This window comes from Carcharhinus amblyrhynchos, unplaced genomic scaffold, assembly GCF_965287045.1.
Source record: "Carcharhinus amblyrhynchos unplaced genomic scaffold, sCarAmb.v2.hapA chromosome_114, whole genome shotgun sequence".
In the NCBI taxonomy this organism is placed as follows: Eukaryota; Metazoa; Chordata; class Chondrichthyes; order Carcharhiniformes; family Carcharhinidae; genus Carcharhinus; species Carcharhinus amblyrhynchos.
Window position 1 is genome coordinate 234,375 of NW_027649854.1, and position 19,763 is coordinate 254,137.

A 19,763-nucleotide genomic window follows, 5' to 3' on the forward strand; every position below is an offset into this window, starting at 1 on the left:
TCATCATTCCCATTCCGGTTGTGTTCGGTACAGACTCGATGGGCCAAAGGTCCTCTTTCTGCACTGTAGAGTTCTATGATAATCTGTGAGGTGATCAGAACTGCACGCAATATTCCAAATGTGGTCTTACCAAGGTCCTGTATTGTTGCAGCATAACCCCACGGCTCTTAAACTCAAACCCCCTGTTAATAAACACTAACACAATATAGGGCATCTTCACAGCTCTATCCACTTGAGTGGCAATCTTCAGAGATCTGTGGATATGAACCCCAAGATCTCTGTGTTCCTTCACATTCCTCAGAACCCTGCCGTTGACCCTGTAATCCGCATTCAAGTTTTTCCTACCAAAATGAATCATCTCGCACTTATCAGGGTTAAACTCCATCTGCCACTTTTCGGCCCAGCTCTGCATCCTATCAATGTCTCTTTGCAGCCTACAAGAGCCCTCCACCTCATCCACTACCCCACCAATCTTGGTGTCATCAGCAAATTTACTAACCCACCCTTCAGTCCCCTCTTCCAAGTCATTGATAAAAGTCACAAATAGCAGAGGACCCAGCACCGACCCCTGTGATACACCGCTGGTAACTGGCCTCCAGTCTGAAAATTTTCCCTCCACCACCACTCTCTGTCTTCTATGAGACAGCCAGTTACTTATCCAATCGGCCAAATTTCCTTCTATCCCACACCTCCTTACTTTCTTCATCAGCCTACCATGGGGAATCTTATCAAACACCTTACTAAAATTTATGTATACGACATCAACTGCTCTACCTTCATCTACACACTTAGTTACCTCCTCAAAGAATTCAATCAAATTTGTGAGGCAGGACTTACCCCTCACAAATCCGTGCTGAGTATCCCAGATTAAACTGCATCTTTCCAAATGGCCATAAATCCTATCTCTCAGGACCTTTTCCATTAACTTACCAACAACCAAAGTAAGACTAACCAGCCTATAATTACCAGGGTCATTCCTATTTCCTCTCTTGAAGAGAGGAACAACATTTGCCACTCTCCAGTCCTCTGGCACAATCCCCGTGAAAAGTCTGACAAAACCAGGTTTTAGTCCAACCGATTTATTTGATAGTAAACTCACAAGCTTTCGAGGGGACTCCCTCTTTGTCAGGTGAATGGAGAGTTCTGGCCTCGGACAGAGCATATAAAGCACAGACAGTTTAGAGATTACTGATTAGAATGCGAATCTTTCCACCTAACCTGCTGTTCAAGTCCTAAAGTGGCTGATAATGTGTGTGAAAGGAGCACTGATCACAGGTTATAGAGATGTGTGTTGTCTCCAGACAGTACAGTAAGTGAGGTTTTGCAAACCCAGGCAAGTCACGGGGGTTACAGATAGTGCGACATGAACCCAAGATCCCTGTTGAGACCGTCCTCGTGTGCGGAACTTGGCTATCAGTCTCTGCTCAGCGACTCTGCGCTGTCGTGTGTCATGAAGGCCGCCTTGGAGAACGCTTACCCGAAGGTCAGAGGCTGAATGCGTTCTCCAAGCGGGTAAGCGTTCTCCAAGGCGGCCTTCACATAAGAACATAAGAACATAAGAAATAGGAGCAGGAGTAGGCCATCTAGCCCTTCGAGCCTGCCCCGTCATTCAATAAGATCATGGCTGATCTGTCGTGGCTCAGTTCCACTTTCCCGCCCTCTCCCCATAACCCTTAATCCCCTCTCTTATCAAAAACCCATCAACCCGCGTCTTAAAAATATTTAGCGAGGCAGCCTCCACCACTTCAATGGGCAGAGAATTCCAGAGATTCACCACCCTTTGAGTGAAGAAGTTCCTCCTCAACTCCGTTCTAAACCGCCCCCCTTTTATCTTGAGGCTGTGCCCCCTAGTCCTACTGTCTTTTTTGAGCGGGAAGAGTCTCTCCACCTTTATCCTATCCATCCCATTCATCATCTTATACGTCTCAATGAGATCTCCCCTCATTCTTCTAAACTCTAAAGAGTACAAGCCCAGTTTATTCAGCCTCTCCTCATAGCTCAACCCCCTCAACTCCGGTATCAGCCTAGTAAACCTCCTCTGCACTCCCTCCAAGGCCAAAATATCTTTGCGCAGGTGCGGCGCCCAAAACTGCACACAGTACTCCAGCTGCGGCCTCACCAATGCCCTATACAGCTGCAGCAAGACCTCCCTACTTTTATATTCAATCCCCTTCGCTATGAAGGCCAGCATCCCATTCGCCTTCCTGACCACCTGCTGCACCTGCAAGCTGGGTTTTTGCGACTCATGCACAAGGACCCCGAGGTCCCTCTGCACCGTCGCCTGCTGCAGTTTTTCGCCCCGTAAGTAATAGTCCTTCCTACCATTCTTCCTACCAAAGTGGACCACCTCACACTTGCCAACATTAAATTCCATTTGCCATTTCCTGGCCCATTCGCCCAGCCTATCTAGATCCTTCTGCAGACTCTCCACACCCTCCGCACAATTTGCCTTTCCCCCAATCTTGGTGTCATCAGCAAATTTCGACACCCTACACTCGGTTCCCTCCTCCAGATCATCTACATAAATGGTAAAAAGCTGAGGCCCCAGCACCGACCCCTGGGGCACTCCACTAGTCACCATCCGCCAATCCGAATAGCACCCGTTGACCCCCACTCTCTGCCTCCTATTTGACAACCAATCCTCTATCCACGCTAACACCCTACCCCCAACTCCATGTCCCTCGACCTTCTGCAATAACCTCTTGTGAGGTACTTTGTCAAACGCCTTCTGAAAATCTAGAAAGACCACATCCACCGGCTCTCCTCTATCCACCGCCCTAGACACATCCTCATAGAACTCCAGTAAATTTGTCAGACACGACTTCCCTTTAATGAAACCGTGCTGCATCTGCTCTACCAAGCAATTGCCTTCAAGATGCCTCGCAATTTCCTCCTTAATGACAGATTCTAACATTTTACCCACCACAGACGTTAAACTAACCGGCCTATAATTCCCCGCCTTTTGCCTGGCACCCTTCTTAAACAACGGCGTAACATTAGCCGCTTTCCAATCATCCGGCACTTCCCCAGAATCCAGCGACGTCTGGAAAATAACCACCAAGGCATCCACTATCACCTCCGCCATTTCTTTCAGAACCCTCGGATGCATTCCATCCGGTCCTGGGGACTTGTCCACAATCAGCCCCTCCAGTCTGTCGAGCACCACCTCTCTAGTAACAGTAATGTCATTAAGACCGTCCAGTCCTACCACCTTTCCATCGCTAACACCCGGCAAATTATTCACGTCCTCCTCCGTGAAGACAGAAACAAAAAAGTTATTCAATACCTTAGCCATATCCTCATCCCCTACCACTAGGTCCCCTTTCTCATCCTCTAAAGGACCAACATTCACCCTAGCCAGCCTCTTCCTTTTTATATATTAATAAAAACTCTTGCTATCCTTTTTTATATTAAGCGCTAGCCCAGCTTCATAGTTTCTCCTACCCTTCTTTATCAACTTCTTTGTCAATCTTTGTTGACATTTAAACCTCTCCCAATCCTCTTCTCGCCCACTACTCTTAGCTACTCTAAATTCCTCCGCTTTTAATTTAACACTTCCCTTCACCTCCTTCGTTATCCACGGCTTATTACCTCTCTTCCTACTATCCTTTTTGACCATCGGAATAAATTTCCGCTGAGCACCAAGAAAGATCTCCTTAAAGATCCTCCACTGCTCCTCAACAGACCCTCCCTCCAACGCGCTCCCCCAGTCCACATTCGCCAATTCTTCTCTCATCCTACCGTACTCCCCTCTATTCAAACAGAGGACGCGTGTCACGACACACGACAGCGCAGAGTCGCTGAGCCGAGACTGATAGCCAAGTTCCACACACATGAGGACGGTCTCAACCGGGATCTTGGGTTCATGTCACACTACCTGTAGCCCCCGTGACTTGCCTGGGTTTGCAAAACCTCACTCACTGTACTGTCTGGAGACAATACACATCTCTTTAACCTGTGATCAGTGCTCCTTCCACACACATTGTCGGCCACTTTAGGACTTGAACAGCAGTTTAGGTGTAAAGATTCGCATTCTAATCAGTAATCTCTAAACTGTCTGTGCTTTATATGCTCTGTCCGAGGCCAGAACTCTCCATTCACCTGACGAAGAGGGAGTCCCCTCGAAAGCTAGTGAGTTTACTATCAAATAAATCGGTTGGACTAAAACCTGGTGTTGTCAGACTTTTTACTGTGATTACCCTAGTCCGCCAGCACATCCACATCATGACAATCCCCATGGACAGTGAGGACCCAAAGATCAAAGCTAAAAGCTCCGCAATCTCATCTCTTGCCTCCCAAAGTATCCTAGGATGTATCCCATCTGGCCCAGGGGACTTATCCACCCTCAGGTTTTTCAAAATTGCTACTACATCTTCCCTCAGAACATCTACCTCCTCCAACCTATCAGGCTGTATCACACTCTCATCCTCAAAAACATGGCCCCTCTCCTTAGTGAACAATGAAGAAAAGTATTCATTCAACGTCTCACCTATCTCTTCTGACTCCATGCACAAGTTCCCACTTAATATAAAAAAGGATAGCAAGAGTTTTTATAAATATATAAAAAGGAAGAGGCTGGCTAGGGTGAACGTTGGACCCTTAGAGGATGAGAGGGGGCACTTAGTGGTAGGGGATGGGGAAATGGCTGAGGTCTTGAATAACTTTTTTGTTTCGGTCTTCGCGGAGGAAGACGTGAATAATTTGCTGGGTGTTAGCGATGGAAAGGTGGTAGGACTGGAGGGTCTCAATGACATTGTTGTTAATAGAGAGGTGGTGCTCGACAGACTGGAGGGACTGATTGTGGACAAGTCCCCAGGACCGGATGGAATGCATCCAAGGGTCCTGAAAGAAATGGCGGTGATAGTGGATGCCTTGCTGGTTATTTTCCAAACGTCGCTGGATTCCGGGGAAGTGCCGGAAGATTGGAAAACGGCTAATGTTACGCCGTTGTTTAAGAAGGGTGCCAGGCAAAAGGCAGGGAATTATAGGCCGGTTAGTTTAATGTCTGTTGTAGGTAAAATGTTAGAATCCGTCATCAAGGAGGAAATAGCGAGGCATCTTGAGGGGAATTGCTGGATAGAGCAGACACAGCACGGTTTCGTTAAGGGGAAGTCGTGTCTGACAAATTTACTGGAGTTCTATGAGGATGTGTCTAGAGCGGTGGATAGAGGAGAGCCGGTGGATGTGGTGTTTCTTGATTTTCAGAAGGCCTTTGACAAGGTACCTCACAAGAGGTTATTGCAGAAGGTAAGGGGGCATGGAGTTGGGGGTAGGGTGTTAGCGTGGATAGAGGATTGGTTGTCAAATAGGAGGCAGAGAGTGGGGTTTAATGGGTGCTATTCGGGTTGGCGTTTGGTGACTAGTGGAGTGCCCCAGGGGTCGGTGCTGGGGCCTCAGCTATTTACCATTTATATAGATGATCTGGAGGAGGGAACCAAGTGTATGGTGTCGAAATTTGCTGATGACACCAAGATTGGGGGAACGGCAAATTGCGCGGAGGGTGTGGAGAGTCTGCAGAAGGATCTAGATAGGCTGGGCGAATGGGCCAGGAAATGGCAAATGGAATTTTAATGTTGGCAAGTGCGAGGTGGTCCACTTTGGTAGGAATAATGGTAGGAAGGACTATTTCTTACGTAGCGAAAACTGCAGCAGGCGACGGTGCAGAGCGACCTCGGGGTCCTTGCGCATGAGTCTCAAAAACCGAGCCTGCAGGTGCAGCAGGTGGTCAGGAAGGCGAATGGGATGCTGGCCTTCATAGCGAGGGGGATTGAATATAAAAGTAGGGAGGTCTTGCTGCGGCTGTATAGGGCATTGGTGAGGCCGCAGCTGGAGTACTGTGTGCAGTTTTGGGCGCCGTACTTACGCAAGGATATTTTGGCCTTGGAGGGAGTGCAGAGGAGGTTTACTAGGCTGATACTGGAGTTGAGGGGGTTGAGCTATGAGGAGAGGCTGAATAAACTAGGCTTGTACTCGTTAGAGTTTAGAAGAATGAGGGGAGATCTCATTGAGACGTATAAGATGATGAATGGGATGGATAGGATAGAGGTGGAGAGACTCTTCCCGCTCAGAAAGGACAGTAGGACTAGAGGGCACAGCCTCAAGATAAAGAGGGGGCGGTTTAGAACGGAGTTGAGGAAGAACTTCTTCACTCAAAGGGTGGTGAATCTCTGGAATTCTCTGTACGTTGAGGTGGTGGAGGCTGCCTCGCTAAATATTTTTAAGACGCGGGTTGATGGGTTTTTGATAAGCGAGGGGATTAAGGGTTATGGGGAGAGGGCGGGAATGTGGAACGAGCCACAACAGATCAGCCATGATCTTATTGAATGGCGGGGCAGGCTCGAAGGGCTAGATGGCCTACTCCTGCTCCTATTTCTTATGTTCTTATGTTCTCATACAGCTGCAATATGATTTTCCAATTCCTATTCTCAACACCCCGGCCGATGAAGGCCAGCATGCCAAACGCCTTCTTAACCACCTTGTCCATCTGAGTTGCCACCTTCAGGGACCTGTGGATCTGCACACCTAGATCCCTCTGTGCTAATATTTCTACTGGGTCAAACATTTACGGTATACTTTCCTTCTGCAATAGACCAATAATAACATCACCTTACATTTGTCTGGGTTAAATTCTATCTGCCACTTTTCAGACCAGGTCTCAAGGGTAATTTGGCTGGCCTCTGGATTCCTCTCATATTGGCCCCTCTCAGAATCCCTACCACATTAGAAACATAGAAAAACTACAGCACAATACAGGCCCTTCGGCCCACAAAGTTGTGCTGAACATGTCCCTACTTTAGAGATTACTAGGCTTATCTCTAACCCTCTATCTTACCAAGTTCCACATACTTATCTAAAAATCTCTTAAAAAACCCTATCGAATCCACCTCCATCACTGTTGCCAGCAGCTGATTCCACTCACCCACCGCCCTCTGAGTGGAAAATCTTACCCCTGACATCTCCTCTGTACCTAGACCCCAGCACCTTAAACCTGTGCCCTCTTGTGCCAGCCATTTCAGCCCTGGGAAAAAGCCTCTGAGTATCCACTTGATCAATATCTCTCAACATCTTATAAACCTCTATCAGGTCACCCCTCATCCTTTGTCTCTCCAGGGAGAAGAGACCTAGCTCCCTCAACCTATCTTCATAAGGCATGCCTCCCAATCCGGGCAACATCCTTGTAAATCTCCTCTGCACCCTCTCAATAGCTTCCACATCCTTCCTATAGTGAGGCGACCAGAACTGAGCACAGTACGCCAAGTGGGGTCTGACAAGGGTCTTATAAAGTTGCAGCATTACCTCCCGACTCCTAAACTCAATCCCTCGATTAATGAAGGCCAGTACACCATATGCCTTCTTGACCACATCCTCTACCTGCGAGGCCAATTTGAGAGTCCTATGGACCTGGACTCCAAGATCCTTCTGAACTTCCACACTGCCAAGAGTCCCACCATTAGTATTATATTCTGATTCTTTATTAATCCTTCCCAGGATCCCTCACTGGCCCCTTATCACACTGCTCTTTCCCTGGACTCTCTCCAGATCCTTCAGTTTAGTTTAGTGATGGGTTTTTTGGAATGGGGTTTCAATGTGGTTGGAATGTGGTTAAGGTTGTGGGAATGGGAGCCTAACTGCAAGGATTTGGGAATGTGGTTCTGATCCAGATTTACTCGTGGTGATTGCTCTGCATTAACAGATTGTTCTGGAGATCAGATCTTCCTGCCCTGTGGACGCTCGTGTCCCCGTTCGTGTGACGATCTCTCTCCAGATGTGCTCTGCCTGGATGATGACCTTCGCTATCCTGATTCCAGTTTGAAGTGCCGACCATCCTGTGGCTGTCCAGCTGACTTGCTTCTCCTGAACGGATCATGTGTTTCCTGGGATGAGTGTCACTGCAAATCTCGAGGTAAATGACAACGAGATCACAACATGGTCAACAATGCCTTTCTCCTCATTAGACCATAGAACATAGAACACTACAGCACAAACAGGCCCTTCGGCCCATGAGTTGCGCCGATCACATCTATACCTAACAATCTATAGACCTATCTATAACCCCCAATCCCATTAAACCCCATATACTCATCCAGAAGTCTTTTAAAAGACCCCAGCGAGTTCGCCTCCACCACCACTGACGGCAGCCGATTCCATTCACTCACCACCCTCTGACTGAAAAACTTACCCCTAACATCACTTCTGTACTTTCCTCCCCGCACCTTCAATCTGTGTCCTCTCATAGCGACCATTTCAACCCAGGGAAATAGCCTCTGAGAATCCACCCTATCTATTCCACTCAACATTTTATAAACTTCTATCTATATCAACAATGAGAATGTACAAGGCATGATCAGTAAGTTTACAAGTGACACTAAAATAGGTGGGATTGTAGACAGTGAGGAAAATGATCAAAAATTGCAGCAGGATCTTGATCAGCTGGGGAAGTGGGCCGAGAAATGGTAAATGGAGTTCAATACAGATAAGTCTGAGGTGTTGCATTTTGGAAAATCAAATCAAGGTAGGAATTTCACAGTGAATGGTGGGACCTGAGGAAGTATCGTGGAACAGAGGGATAGAACATAGAACACTACAGCACAAACAGACCCTTTGGCCGCATGTTGCGCTGATCATATCCATACCTACCAGGCCATAGAACTATCTATAACCCTCAATCCCATTAAATCCCATATACTCATCCAGAAGTCTTTTAAAAGACCCCAGCGAGTTCGCCTCCACCACCACTGACGGCAGCCCATTCCACTCACTCACCACCCTCTGAGTGAAAAACTTACCCCTAACGTCTCCTCTGTACCTGCTCCCCAGCACCTTAAACCTGTGTCCTCTCGTAGCGACCATTTCAGCCCTGGGAAATAGCCTCCAAGAATCCACCCAATCTATTCCTCTCAACATTTTATAAACCTCTATCAGGTCGCCTCTCAACCTCCGTCTCTCCAGGGAGAAGAGACCGAGCTCCCTCAACCTATCATGATCTTGGAGTCCAGGCGCACGGTTCTCTAAAGGTGGAGTCACAGCTAGATAGGACAGTGAAGAAGCTTTTGACTTTCATCAGTCAGGGCGTTGAATATAGAAATTGGGAAGTTATGTTGCAGGATGTTGGTGAGGCTGTACCTGGAGTATTGTGTTCAGTTTTGGTCACCTTGCTATTGGAAAGATGTTATTAAACTGGAGAGAGTGCAGAAGAGATTTACAAGGATGCTGCCAGGACTCAAGAGACTGAGTTATAGGGAGAGATTGGACAGGCTAGGACTTTTTTCTTTGGAGCGCGGGAGACTGAGGGGATGATCTTATACAGATGTATAAAATAGGCATGGATAGAGTGAATGCAGTCAGTCTTTTTTCCAGGGTTGGGGAATCGAGAACGAGAGGGCAGAGGTTTAAGTTAAGAGGGGAAAGAATTAATGGGAGCCTGAGGATCAATATTTTTACACAGAGGGTGGTACAAATAACAAAGTAAATTACAGCTCAGGAACAGGCCGTTCGGCCCCCCAAGCCTGCACTGACCGTGATGTCTGCCTGAACTAAAACGGTATGCACTTGCGGAGTCCGTATCCTCCATTCCCGTCCTCGTCACGTATTCGTCTAATTGCCCCTTAAATGCCACTAACTTACGTGCTCTCACCCCCTCCCCAGGCAGCGCGTTCCAGACATTCACCACCCTCTGTGTAAAAAAACTTGCCTCACACATCTCCTCTCAACATTTCCCCACACACCTTAAACCTATGTTCCTGAATACTGGACTTCTCTCCCCCAGGAAAAAGCTTCTGACTATCCACTCTGTCCAAGCCTCTCATAATCTTGTAGATTTCTATCAGGTCTCCCCTTAATCTCCGTCGCTCCAGTGAGAACAAACCAAGTTTCTCCAACCTCTCCTCATAGCTAATGCCCTCCATACCAGGCAACATCCTGGTAAATCTTTTCTGTACCCTCTCCAAAGCCTCCACATCCTTCTGGTAGTGTGGTGACCAGAATTGAACATTATATTCCAAATGCAATCTAACTAAGGTTCTATAAAGCTGTAACATGACTTACCAATTTTTACATTCAATGCCCCGGCCGATGAAAGTCAGCATGCCGTATGCCTTCTTGACTACCTTTATCTACCTGTGTTGCCACTTTCAGTGATTGGTGGACATGTACGCCCAGATCCCTCTGCCTGCCAATATTCTTAAGGGTTCTACCATTTACTGTATAATTCCTACATGCATTGGACCTTCCAAAATGCATTATCTCACAGTTGTCCAGAGTAAACTTCATCCGCCATTTCTCCGCCCAAGTCTCTGACTGGTCTGTATCTTGCCGTACCTATGTGGAGTGAGCTGCTGGGGGAAGTGGTTGACATGATGTGGAGATACAAAGAACAAAGAACAAAGAACAACCCAGCACGGGAAACAGGCCCTTCGGCCCAACGAGCCCACGCCGCCGCATCGCCCTACACCTATTCTACCCTGCATGTCTACGAATGGGACCCTACTCAGTCAGATTCAGGGAAGAAATAGTGTCAATTTGGTGGAAACCAATTAGCCTAAGAGCACATCTTTGGGGTGTGGGAGGAAACCGGAGCGCCCAGAGGAAACCCACGCAACCATAGGGAGAATGCGCAAACTCCCACAGACACAGGCCCAAATCCATGTATCTGCACAGCTAGCAGTGCTAGTCACTGAGCTGTTGTGGAGCCCGTCTATCGGTCCAGGATCAAGCACACACACCGACACGAAGTACTAGGCCACTCCCGGAACTTCCAAGAGCAGCCCACGCACAACCCACCGTGTGCATGCCCCTCGCTTGACACGAGGTGGACCTCCACCTGTGGAATAAAGACAAAACATATTAATCATACAGCCTGCCCTTCCGGTGTCTCCCGAGGTTTAACCCTATTTAATAGCCCCTACCATATCCCTGCATTCTCGTTTCACTCATGTGCCTATCTAACTGCATCTTAAACGAGTCTAACGTGCCTGCCTCCACCACCCTACTCGGTAGCGCATTCCAGACCCCCACAACTCTCTGTGTAAAGAACCTTCCTCTTACCTCCAAATTATACCTCCCCCCCCTCACCGTTAAGTGATGACCTCTTGTGTTCGTACCCAGTCTAGGGAGCAGTCTCTCACTATTAACTCTATCTATTCCCTTCAGTATCTTATATACCTCTATCATGTCCCCTCTCAATCTCCTTCTTTCCAAGGAGAATAGCCCCAGTCTCTTCAGTCTCTCCTCGTAACCCAGTCCCCCCATGCCAGGCAACATCCTGGTAAACCTCCTCTGCACCCTTTCCAGAGATTCCACGTCCTTCCGGTAATAAGGTGACCAGAACTGGACGCAGTACTCCAAATGCGGTCTAACCAACGTTCTGTATAACTGAAGCATTAGACGGCAGCTTTTATACTCTAAGCCCCTTCCTATAAAGGCTAACATCCCATAAGCCTTCCTAACAATGTTCTCCACTTGTGACGCAACCTTCATGGATTTGTGGACCTGCACTCCCAGGTCTCTCTGTACGTCTATACTCCTAATCGGCCTACCTTTTATCACATAGCTCCTCTCTGCATTATTCCTTCCAAAATGCATCACCTCGCATTTGTCAGGATTAAATGCCATCTGCCACCTATCTGCCCACTGCACCAACCTATCTATATCCTGTTGTATCACCTGACAATCCAGTTCTGTACCCGCCAACCCTGCCATCTTGGTGTCATCAGCAAACTTGCTGATCACACCACCTACTCCCTCTTCTAAGTCATTTATGTAGACTACAAAGAGGAGAGGTCCCAGTACCGAGCCCTGCGGCACACCACTGGTCACTGGCCTCCAGCCCGACAAGGTACCCTCCACAACTACCCTCTGTCTCCTATTTCCCAATCAGTTCTCAATCCACCTAGCTACCTGGCCTCGTATCCCATGCGCCTTAACCTTTTCTACCAGCCTACCATGAGGGACTTTGTCAAACACCTTACTGAAATCCATATAGATGACATCAACGGCTCTCCCATCGTCAACCGTTTTTGTCACCTCCTCAAAGAATTCCACCAGATTCGTAAGGCAAGACCTCCCTCTAACAAAGCCATGTTGCGTATCCCTAATCAGATCGCAACGCTCCAAATGCTCATACATCCTACCCCTAAGTAATTTTTCCATTAACTTCCCTACCACCGACGTCAAACTCACCGGCCTATAATTCCCAGGGTTATCCCTACTACCTTTTTTGAACAACGGGACCACATTTGCTACCCTCCAGTCTTCTGGGACCTCACCTGTGTCCAAAGAAGAGACAAAGATGTGCGCCAGAGGCCCAGCAATTTCATCTTTCGCCTCCCTAAGCAGCCTGGGATAAATACCATCAGGCCCCGGAGCTTTATCCGTCCTTACGCTACCTAAAAGCCCTAGCACTTCCTCTCTCGTAATAACTATACCCTGCAACTGCACCTCCGCTCCCTCCAAGAGACCGCACGATTCCGAACCCCTCTCCTTCGTGAATACCGACACAAAGTATTCATTCAGGAGCTCCCCCATTCCCTCCGACTCAATACACAACTCTCCACTCTTGTCCCTAAGAGGACCAATTTTCCCTCTAACTACTCTCTTGCCTCTAATATAGGAATAAAATGCCTTAGGATTATCCTTAATCCTACCGGCCAAAGCCATCTCATGCCCTCTCTTCGCCCTTCTAATTCCCCTTTTTAGCTCCCTCCTACTCTCTCTATATTCCTCCAGCGCACACTCCGTACCCATTTGTTTTGACCTAACATACGCCTCCCTCTTCTTCCTAACCAAGTCTTCAATATCCCCCGTAATCCACGGCTCTCTAATCCTACCTTTCCCATCCTTTCGCTTAACCGGAACAAACCTCCCCTGCAACCATTTCATTTTGTCCCTAAAAGCCTCCCACTTGCCAACCGTGGACTTGCCAGCTAACAGTCCCTCCCAGTCAGTTTGCTGCAGCTCCCTCCTAATCCTACCATAGCTCGCCTTTCCCCAGTTCAGCACACTCCCGCTTGGACGGCACTCGTCCCTTTCCATTTTTATCCTAAAGTAGACGGACTTGTGGTCACTGTTTGCCACATGTTCGCCTACCTCTACCTCACCCACCTGCCCTGGCTCGTTTCCCAACACTAAATCCAGTATAGCCCCTCCCCTAGTCGGGCAAGTTACATACTGTTCTAGCGACCCTTCCATAACACATTTCACAAACTCCTCTCCCTCCGTACCCCCAGCTCTAGGCCCCCTCCAATTCACTCCGGGAAAATTAAAATCACCCACTACAACCACTCTATTCTTCCTGCACCTGTCCAAAATGCCCCTGCAAATTCCCTCCTCCACTGACTTTGGGCTGTTGGGTGGCCTATAGTACACCCCTAGCAGTGTGATCTCTCCCTTTTTATTCCTCAACTCCACCCACAGCGACTCAATCCCTATCTCTTCCATATCGCCCTCCCTCTGCACCACTGTGATGTTTTCCTTGACTAACAGTGCCACCCCTCCACCTCTCTTCAACCCTCCTCTGTCACACCTAAAACACCTGTACCCAGGAACATTCAGCTGCCAGTCCTGCCCTTCCCGTAACCACGTCTCCGTTACAGCCACCACATCCAACTGCCTCACAAACATCAAGGCCCTAAGCTCATCCGTTTTCCCTGCCACACTCCTAGCATTGAAACAGACACAGTTCAACCCACAAATGTCCCTCGGAACCACCTTCTCCCTTATAATTTTCCTTTCACCCGTCTCTCTCTCAGCCACCTCCCCACCCCCCCTCCCTATTAGTTTAAATCATTCCTGAACACCCCAGCTAACCTCCCTGCTAAGACACTAGTCCCCCTCCCGTTCAAATCCTCCCCACCCCTCCTGTACAGTTGCCCTTCTCTCCTAAACACCTCCCAGTGATCTACATAAGTAAACCCCTCTACCCTACACCAGTCCCTCAACCATGCATTCAACTGCATGATCTCGTCATTCTTAGCCCTGCTCGTACTGGGCAGCAACCCAGACAGTGCCACCCTAGAGGTCCTGCTCTTTAGTTTGGCCCCCAACTCCCTAAATTGCCTACGGACCTCTCCCCTACTCCTCCTTCCTATATCCCCCTCCCCTACGTGTACTATGACCTCTGCCTGGGTCCCCTCCCCTTTCAAAATTCCCTCTACCCTTTCCATTATATCCTTTACCCCTGCTCCAGGGAGGCAGACCACCATCCTGGAGTCGCGCCCTTGCCCACAGAACCTCCTATCAATCCCTCGGACCCTCCCATCCCCTACCACTATCACCTTACCAGCTCCCTTCCGTCCCTCTAAATCAGTCTCCCCTTCCTTCCTATTTTTCTGTGCCCCTGCCGACGAACCTTGGGGGGCCTCCAGGGAGGCCGGGGGACCCTGACTACTCTTCTTCTTCCTCTTTCCCCTCCTAACAGTCGTCCATCCTCCCTTCTCTTCAGCCCTTGAGACCTCCTCCTGCTCATGTTTCCCAGCCATTATCTCCTCATTCTCCCTAACTAGAAACGCATCTTCCAGTCGCCCCTCGAGTTGCCTGACCCGGGCCCTCAATCGCTGCAGTTCTAAACATTTACTGCAGATGTGGACCTTGCGGACACGTGACACCACCAAGAACTCCCACATGTGGCACCGGACGCAACTTACATTCCTCCCTATATTCCCTACCATGTCCCAACCTCCTGTAAGTGCCCAAAGGTAGAAATCTGTCACTCACCTACTCCAAGCCTGCACTCGCCTAAGCCCAGCAAGCCAAAGCCCTTCTCACTCAGTTCCCACTCACTCCGCTGCCCGCTCCCGACGCTGCCCGTTCTATACTGCTACCCCTTTTTTATACCCCCCGCTCCCCCTTAACGACTATCCCCTGGCCTAACTTCCGGTACGGAAGTAAACTACACTCTAACAAGCCCCGAGAACCGGAAGTACAGGAAAAAAGCGGTTTTCACTTTAAATCAGTCACTCACCACAGCCACAGCCACCAGGTTCAATGCTCCGGAGAACAATGAGATGCTGGTGTTGGACTGGGGTAAGCACAGTAAAAAGTAGAACATTACAATGCAGTACAGGCCCTTCGGCCCTCGATGTTGCGCCGACCAGTGGAACCAATCTAATGACCCTCTGACCTAAACTATTCCAATAGGAGGTGAAGGAAAGTGTTAAATTAAAAGCGGAGGAATTTAGAGTAGCTAAGAGTAGTGGGCGAGAAGAGGATTGGGAAAGGTTTAAATGTCAACAAAGATTGACAAAGAAGTTGATAAAGGAGGGTAGGAGAAGCTATGAGGCTGGGCTAGCACTTAATATAAAAAAGGATAGCAAGAGTTTTTATAAATATATAAAAAGGAAGAGGCTGGCTAGGGTGAATGTTGGTCCTTTAGAGGATGAGAAAGGGGACCTAGTGGTAGGGGATGGGGATATGGCTAAGGTCTTGAATAACTTTTTTGTTTCTGTCTTCACGGAGGAGGACGTGAATAATTTGCCGGGTGTTAGCGATGGAAAGGTGGTAGGAATGGAGGGTCTTAATGACATTACTGTTACTAGAGAGGTGGTGCTCGACAGACTGGAGGGGCTGATTGTGGACAAATCCCCAGGACCGGATGGAATGCATCCGAGGGTTCTGAAAGAAATGGCGGAGGTGATAGTGGATGCCTTGGTGGTTATTTTCCAGACGTCGCTGGATTCTGGGGAAGTGCCGGAAGATTGGAAAAAGGCTAATGTTACGCCGTTGTTTAAGAAGGGTGCCAGGCAAAAGGCGGGGAATTATAGGCCGGTTAGTTTAACGTCTGTGGTAGGTAAAATGTTAGAATCCGTCATTAAGGAGGAAATTGCGAGGTATCTTGAAGGGAATTGCTTGATAGGGCGGACGCAACACGGTTTCATTAAAGGGAAGTCGTGTCTGACAAATTTACTGGAGTTCTATGAGGATGTGTCTAGGGCAGTGGATAGAGGAGAGCCGGTGGATGTGGTCTTTCTGGATTTTCAGAAGGCGTTTGACAAGGTACCTCACAAGAGGTTATTGCAGAAGGTCAGGGGACATGGAGTTGGGGGTAGGGTGTTAGCGTGGATAGAGGATTGGTTGTCAAATAGGAGGCAGAGAGTGGGGGTCAATGGGTGCTATTCGGATTGGCGGTTGGTGACTAGTGGGGTGCCCCAGGGGTCGGTGCTGGGGCCTCAGCTATTTACCATTTATATAGATGATCTGGAGGAGGGAACCGAGTGCAGGGTGTCGAAATTTGCTGATGACACCAAGATTGGGGGAAAGGCAAATTGTGCGGAGGGTGTGGAGAGTCTGCAGAAGGATCTAGATAGGCTGGGCGAATGGGCCAGGAAATGGCAAATGGAATTTAATGTTGGCAAGTGTGAGGTGGTCCACTTTGGTAGGAAGAATGGTAGGAAGGACTATTACTTACGGGGCGAAAAACTGCAGCAGGCGACGGTGCAGAGGGACCTCGGGGTCCTTGTGCATGAGTCGCAAAAACCCAGCTTGCAGGTGCAGCAGGTGGTCAGGAAGGCGAATGGGATGCTGGCCTTCATAGCGAGGGGGATTGAATATAAAAGTAGGGAGGTCTTGCTGCAGCTGTATAGGGCATTGGTGAGGCCGCAGCTGGAGTACTGTGTGCAGTTTTGGGCGCCGCACCTGCGCAAGGATATTTTGGCCCTGGAGGGAGTGCAGAGGAGGTTTACTAGGCTGATACCGGAGTTGAGGGGATTGAGCTATGAGGAGAGGCTGAATAAACTAGGCTTGTACTCGTTAGAGTTTAGAAGAATGAGAGGAGATCTCATTGAGACGTATAAGATGATGAATGGGATGGATAGGATAGAGGTGGAGAGACTCTTCCCGCTCAAAAAAGACAGTAGGACTAGGGGGCACAGCCTCAAGATAAAGGGGAGGCGGTTTAGAACGGAGTTGAGGAGGAACTTCTTCACTCAAAGGGTGGTGAATCTCTGGAATTCTCTGCCCGTTGAAGTGGTGGAGGCTGCCTCGCTAAATATTTTTAAGAAGCGGGTTGATGGGTTCTTGATAAGAGAGGGGATTAAGGGTTATGGGGAGAGGGCGGGAAAGTGGAACTGAGCCACAACAGATCAGCCATGATCTTATTGAATGGCGGGGCAGGCTCGAAGGGCTAGATGGCCTACTCCTGCTCCTATTTCTTATGTTCTTATGTTCTTATTACCCATATCAGATGAGTGAAGAGCTGATGAAGGAGCTTGAGACTCGTGCTGCCAAATAAACTTTAACCTGGTGATGTGAGACTTCTTAGTGGGAGTGTTTGGGGCAGGGACATTGACAACATTTAAAAGGCATTTAGACGGAAACATGGGTAGGAAAGGTTTAGAGGGATCTGGGCCAAATGCAGGCGAATGGGGTTAACTTAGATGGCCATTTTGGTCAGCATGGACCAGTTTGGGCTGAAGGACTAAAATACTACGAGGAGAGATTGGGTAAACTGGGGTTGTTCTCCCTGGAAAGACGGAGAATGAGGGGAGACCTAATAGAGGTGTGTAAAATTATGAGGGTACAGATAGGGTGAACAGTGGGAAACTTCTTCCCAGGTCAGAGGTGACGATCATGAGGGGTCGCAGGTTCAAGGTGAGGGGGGCGAGGTTCAACACAGATATCAGAGGGACGTATTTTACACAGAGGGTGGTGGGGGCCTGGAATGCGCTGCCAAGTAGGGTGGCGGAGGCGGACACGCTGGGATCGTTTAAGACTTATCTGGATAGCCACACGAACAGACTGGGAATGGAGGGATACAAACGAATAGTCTAGTTGGTTGCAGGTGCAGCAGGTGGTCAGGAAGGCGAATGGGATGCTGGCCTTCATAGCGAGGGGGATTGAATATAAAAGTAGGGAGGTCTTGCTGCAGCTGTATAGGGCATTGGTGAGGCCGCAGCTGGAGTACTGTGTGCAGTTTTGGGCGCCGCACCTGCGCAAGGATATTTTGGCCCTGGAGGGAGTGCAGAGGAGGTTTACTAGGCTGATACCGGAGTTGAGGGGATTGAGCTATGAGGAGAGGCTGAATAAACTAGGCTTGTACTCGTTAGAGTTTAGAAGAATGAGGGGAGATCTCATTGAGACGTATAAGATGATGAATGGGATGGATAGGATAGAGGTGGAGAGACTCTTCCCGCTCAAAAAAGACAGTAGGACTAGGGGGCACAGCCTCAAGATAAAGGGGAGGCGGTTTAGAACGGAGTTGAGGAGGAACTTCTTCACTCAAAGGGTGGTGAATCTCTGGAATTCTCTGCCCGTTGAAGTGGTGGAGGCTGCCTCGCTAAATATTTTTAAGAAGCGGGTTGATGGGTTTTTGATAAGAGAAGGGATTAAGGGTTATGGGGAGAGGGCGGGAAAGTGGAACTGAGCCACGACAGATCAGTCATGATCTTATTGAATGGCGGGGCAGGCTCGAAGGGCTAGATGGCCTACTCCTGCTCCTATTTCTTATGTTCATGTTCTTATGTTCTTATGGACCAATGGTCGGTGGGGGTTTGGAGGGCTGAAGGGCCTGTTTCCTGTGCTGTACTGTTCTTTGTTCTGTCGATTCTATGATGGGGGGCTCGCAAATGGAAACAAAATTGATAAATTTTTCCAGGTCCAGATGAGAGCGTAAAGCAACACAAAATAGCTGTCAATGTGCTGGAAAAGGAGATGTGGGAGGGGATGGAGTCGGACTGAAACAGGGAATATTCCAATAACTGGAAGCCGTGTGATGCCCATAGCCACACCTTTTATTTGGAAGAAGTGAGAGGAATTTAAACAGAAATCGTTGAATGAGAGAAGCAGTTCAGACTGATGGAGGGGAGGGATGCTGGATGGGAGGATGGTTCAGGCTGATGGAGGGGAGGGATGCTGGATGGGAGGATAGTTCAGGCTGATGGAGGGGAGGGATGCTGGATGGGAGGATGGTTCAGGCTGATGGAGGGGAGGGATGCCGGATGGGAGGGTTGTTCAGACTGATGGAGGGGAGGGATGCTGGATGGGAGGATGGTTCAGGCTGATGGAGGGGAGGGATGCTGGATGGGAGGATGGTTCAGACTGATGGAGGGGAGGGATGCTGGATGGGAGGGTTGTTCAGACCTCTGTTCAAGGAAGAAGCAAAGAGCTTTGAAGAGTCATGATCTCATTGGATGGGAGAACAGACTTGATAGGCTGAATGGCCTCCTCCTCTTCCACATCCTATAGTTTTAGCGAGTGAATTTTGGAAAATTGAAACCAATGCACCAACTTTGCATAATGATATTGTGAATATTTATTTTTGCAGGTACCAGTGAGAACAGCAGCTGGAGTTTATATCCCGGTGCTGAGGACTGGGTGTACACCCAGGCAGGAGAGAGCGTGAAGATCAACTGTGACAATTGGTGAGGGCCCTTCCCAATATTCCCAATGATCCACTGCTTCCCTCACATCATCGAGTGCTCCACACTGCAGCCCCTTCGCAATGTACTGAACCTCAGCCTGGGGCACAGCCCCTTGTCTGAGACCCCAACCCCTGGGTCAGCCCCTCCCCCCCCTCCCCCGGGGGCTCAGCCCCTCCCCTCCCCCGGGGGCTCAGCCCCTCCCCTCCCCCGGGGGCTCAGCCCCCCCCCGGGGGGGGCTCAGCCCCTCCCCCCCCGGGGCTCAGCCCCTCCCCCCCGGGGGCTCAGCCCCTCCCCCCCCGGGGGCTCAGCCCCTCCCCTCCTCCCGGGGGCTCAGCCCCTCCCCTCCTCCCGGGGGCTCAGCCCCTCCCCTCCTCCCGGGGGCTCAGCCCCTCCCCCCCCGGGGGGCTCAGCCCC

General features: G+C 49.3%; 1 protein-coding gene across 1 annotated transcript in view; it reads left to right on the forward strand.

The window, feature by feature from the left end:
* sspo (SCO-spondin) overlaps positions 1-19,763 on the forward strand; it is a gene marked incomplete at its 5' end in the record, with an annotated part of 592,643 nt that overhangs the window by 233,897 nt on the left and 338,983 nt on the right. Inside the window, 2 exons of the mRNA XM_080183006.1 lie at positions 7,694-7,903; positions 19,253-19,349. Of these exons, the coding sequence (XP_080039132.1) occupies positions 7,694-7,903; positions 19,253-19,349 (307 nt within the window). The remainder of the gene's footprint in view (positions 1-7,693; positions 7,904-19,252; positions 19,350-19,763) is intronic.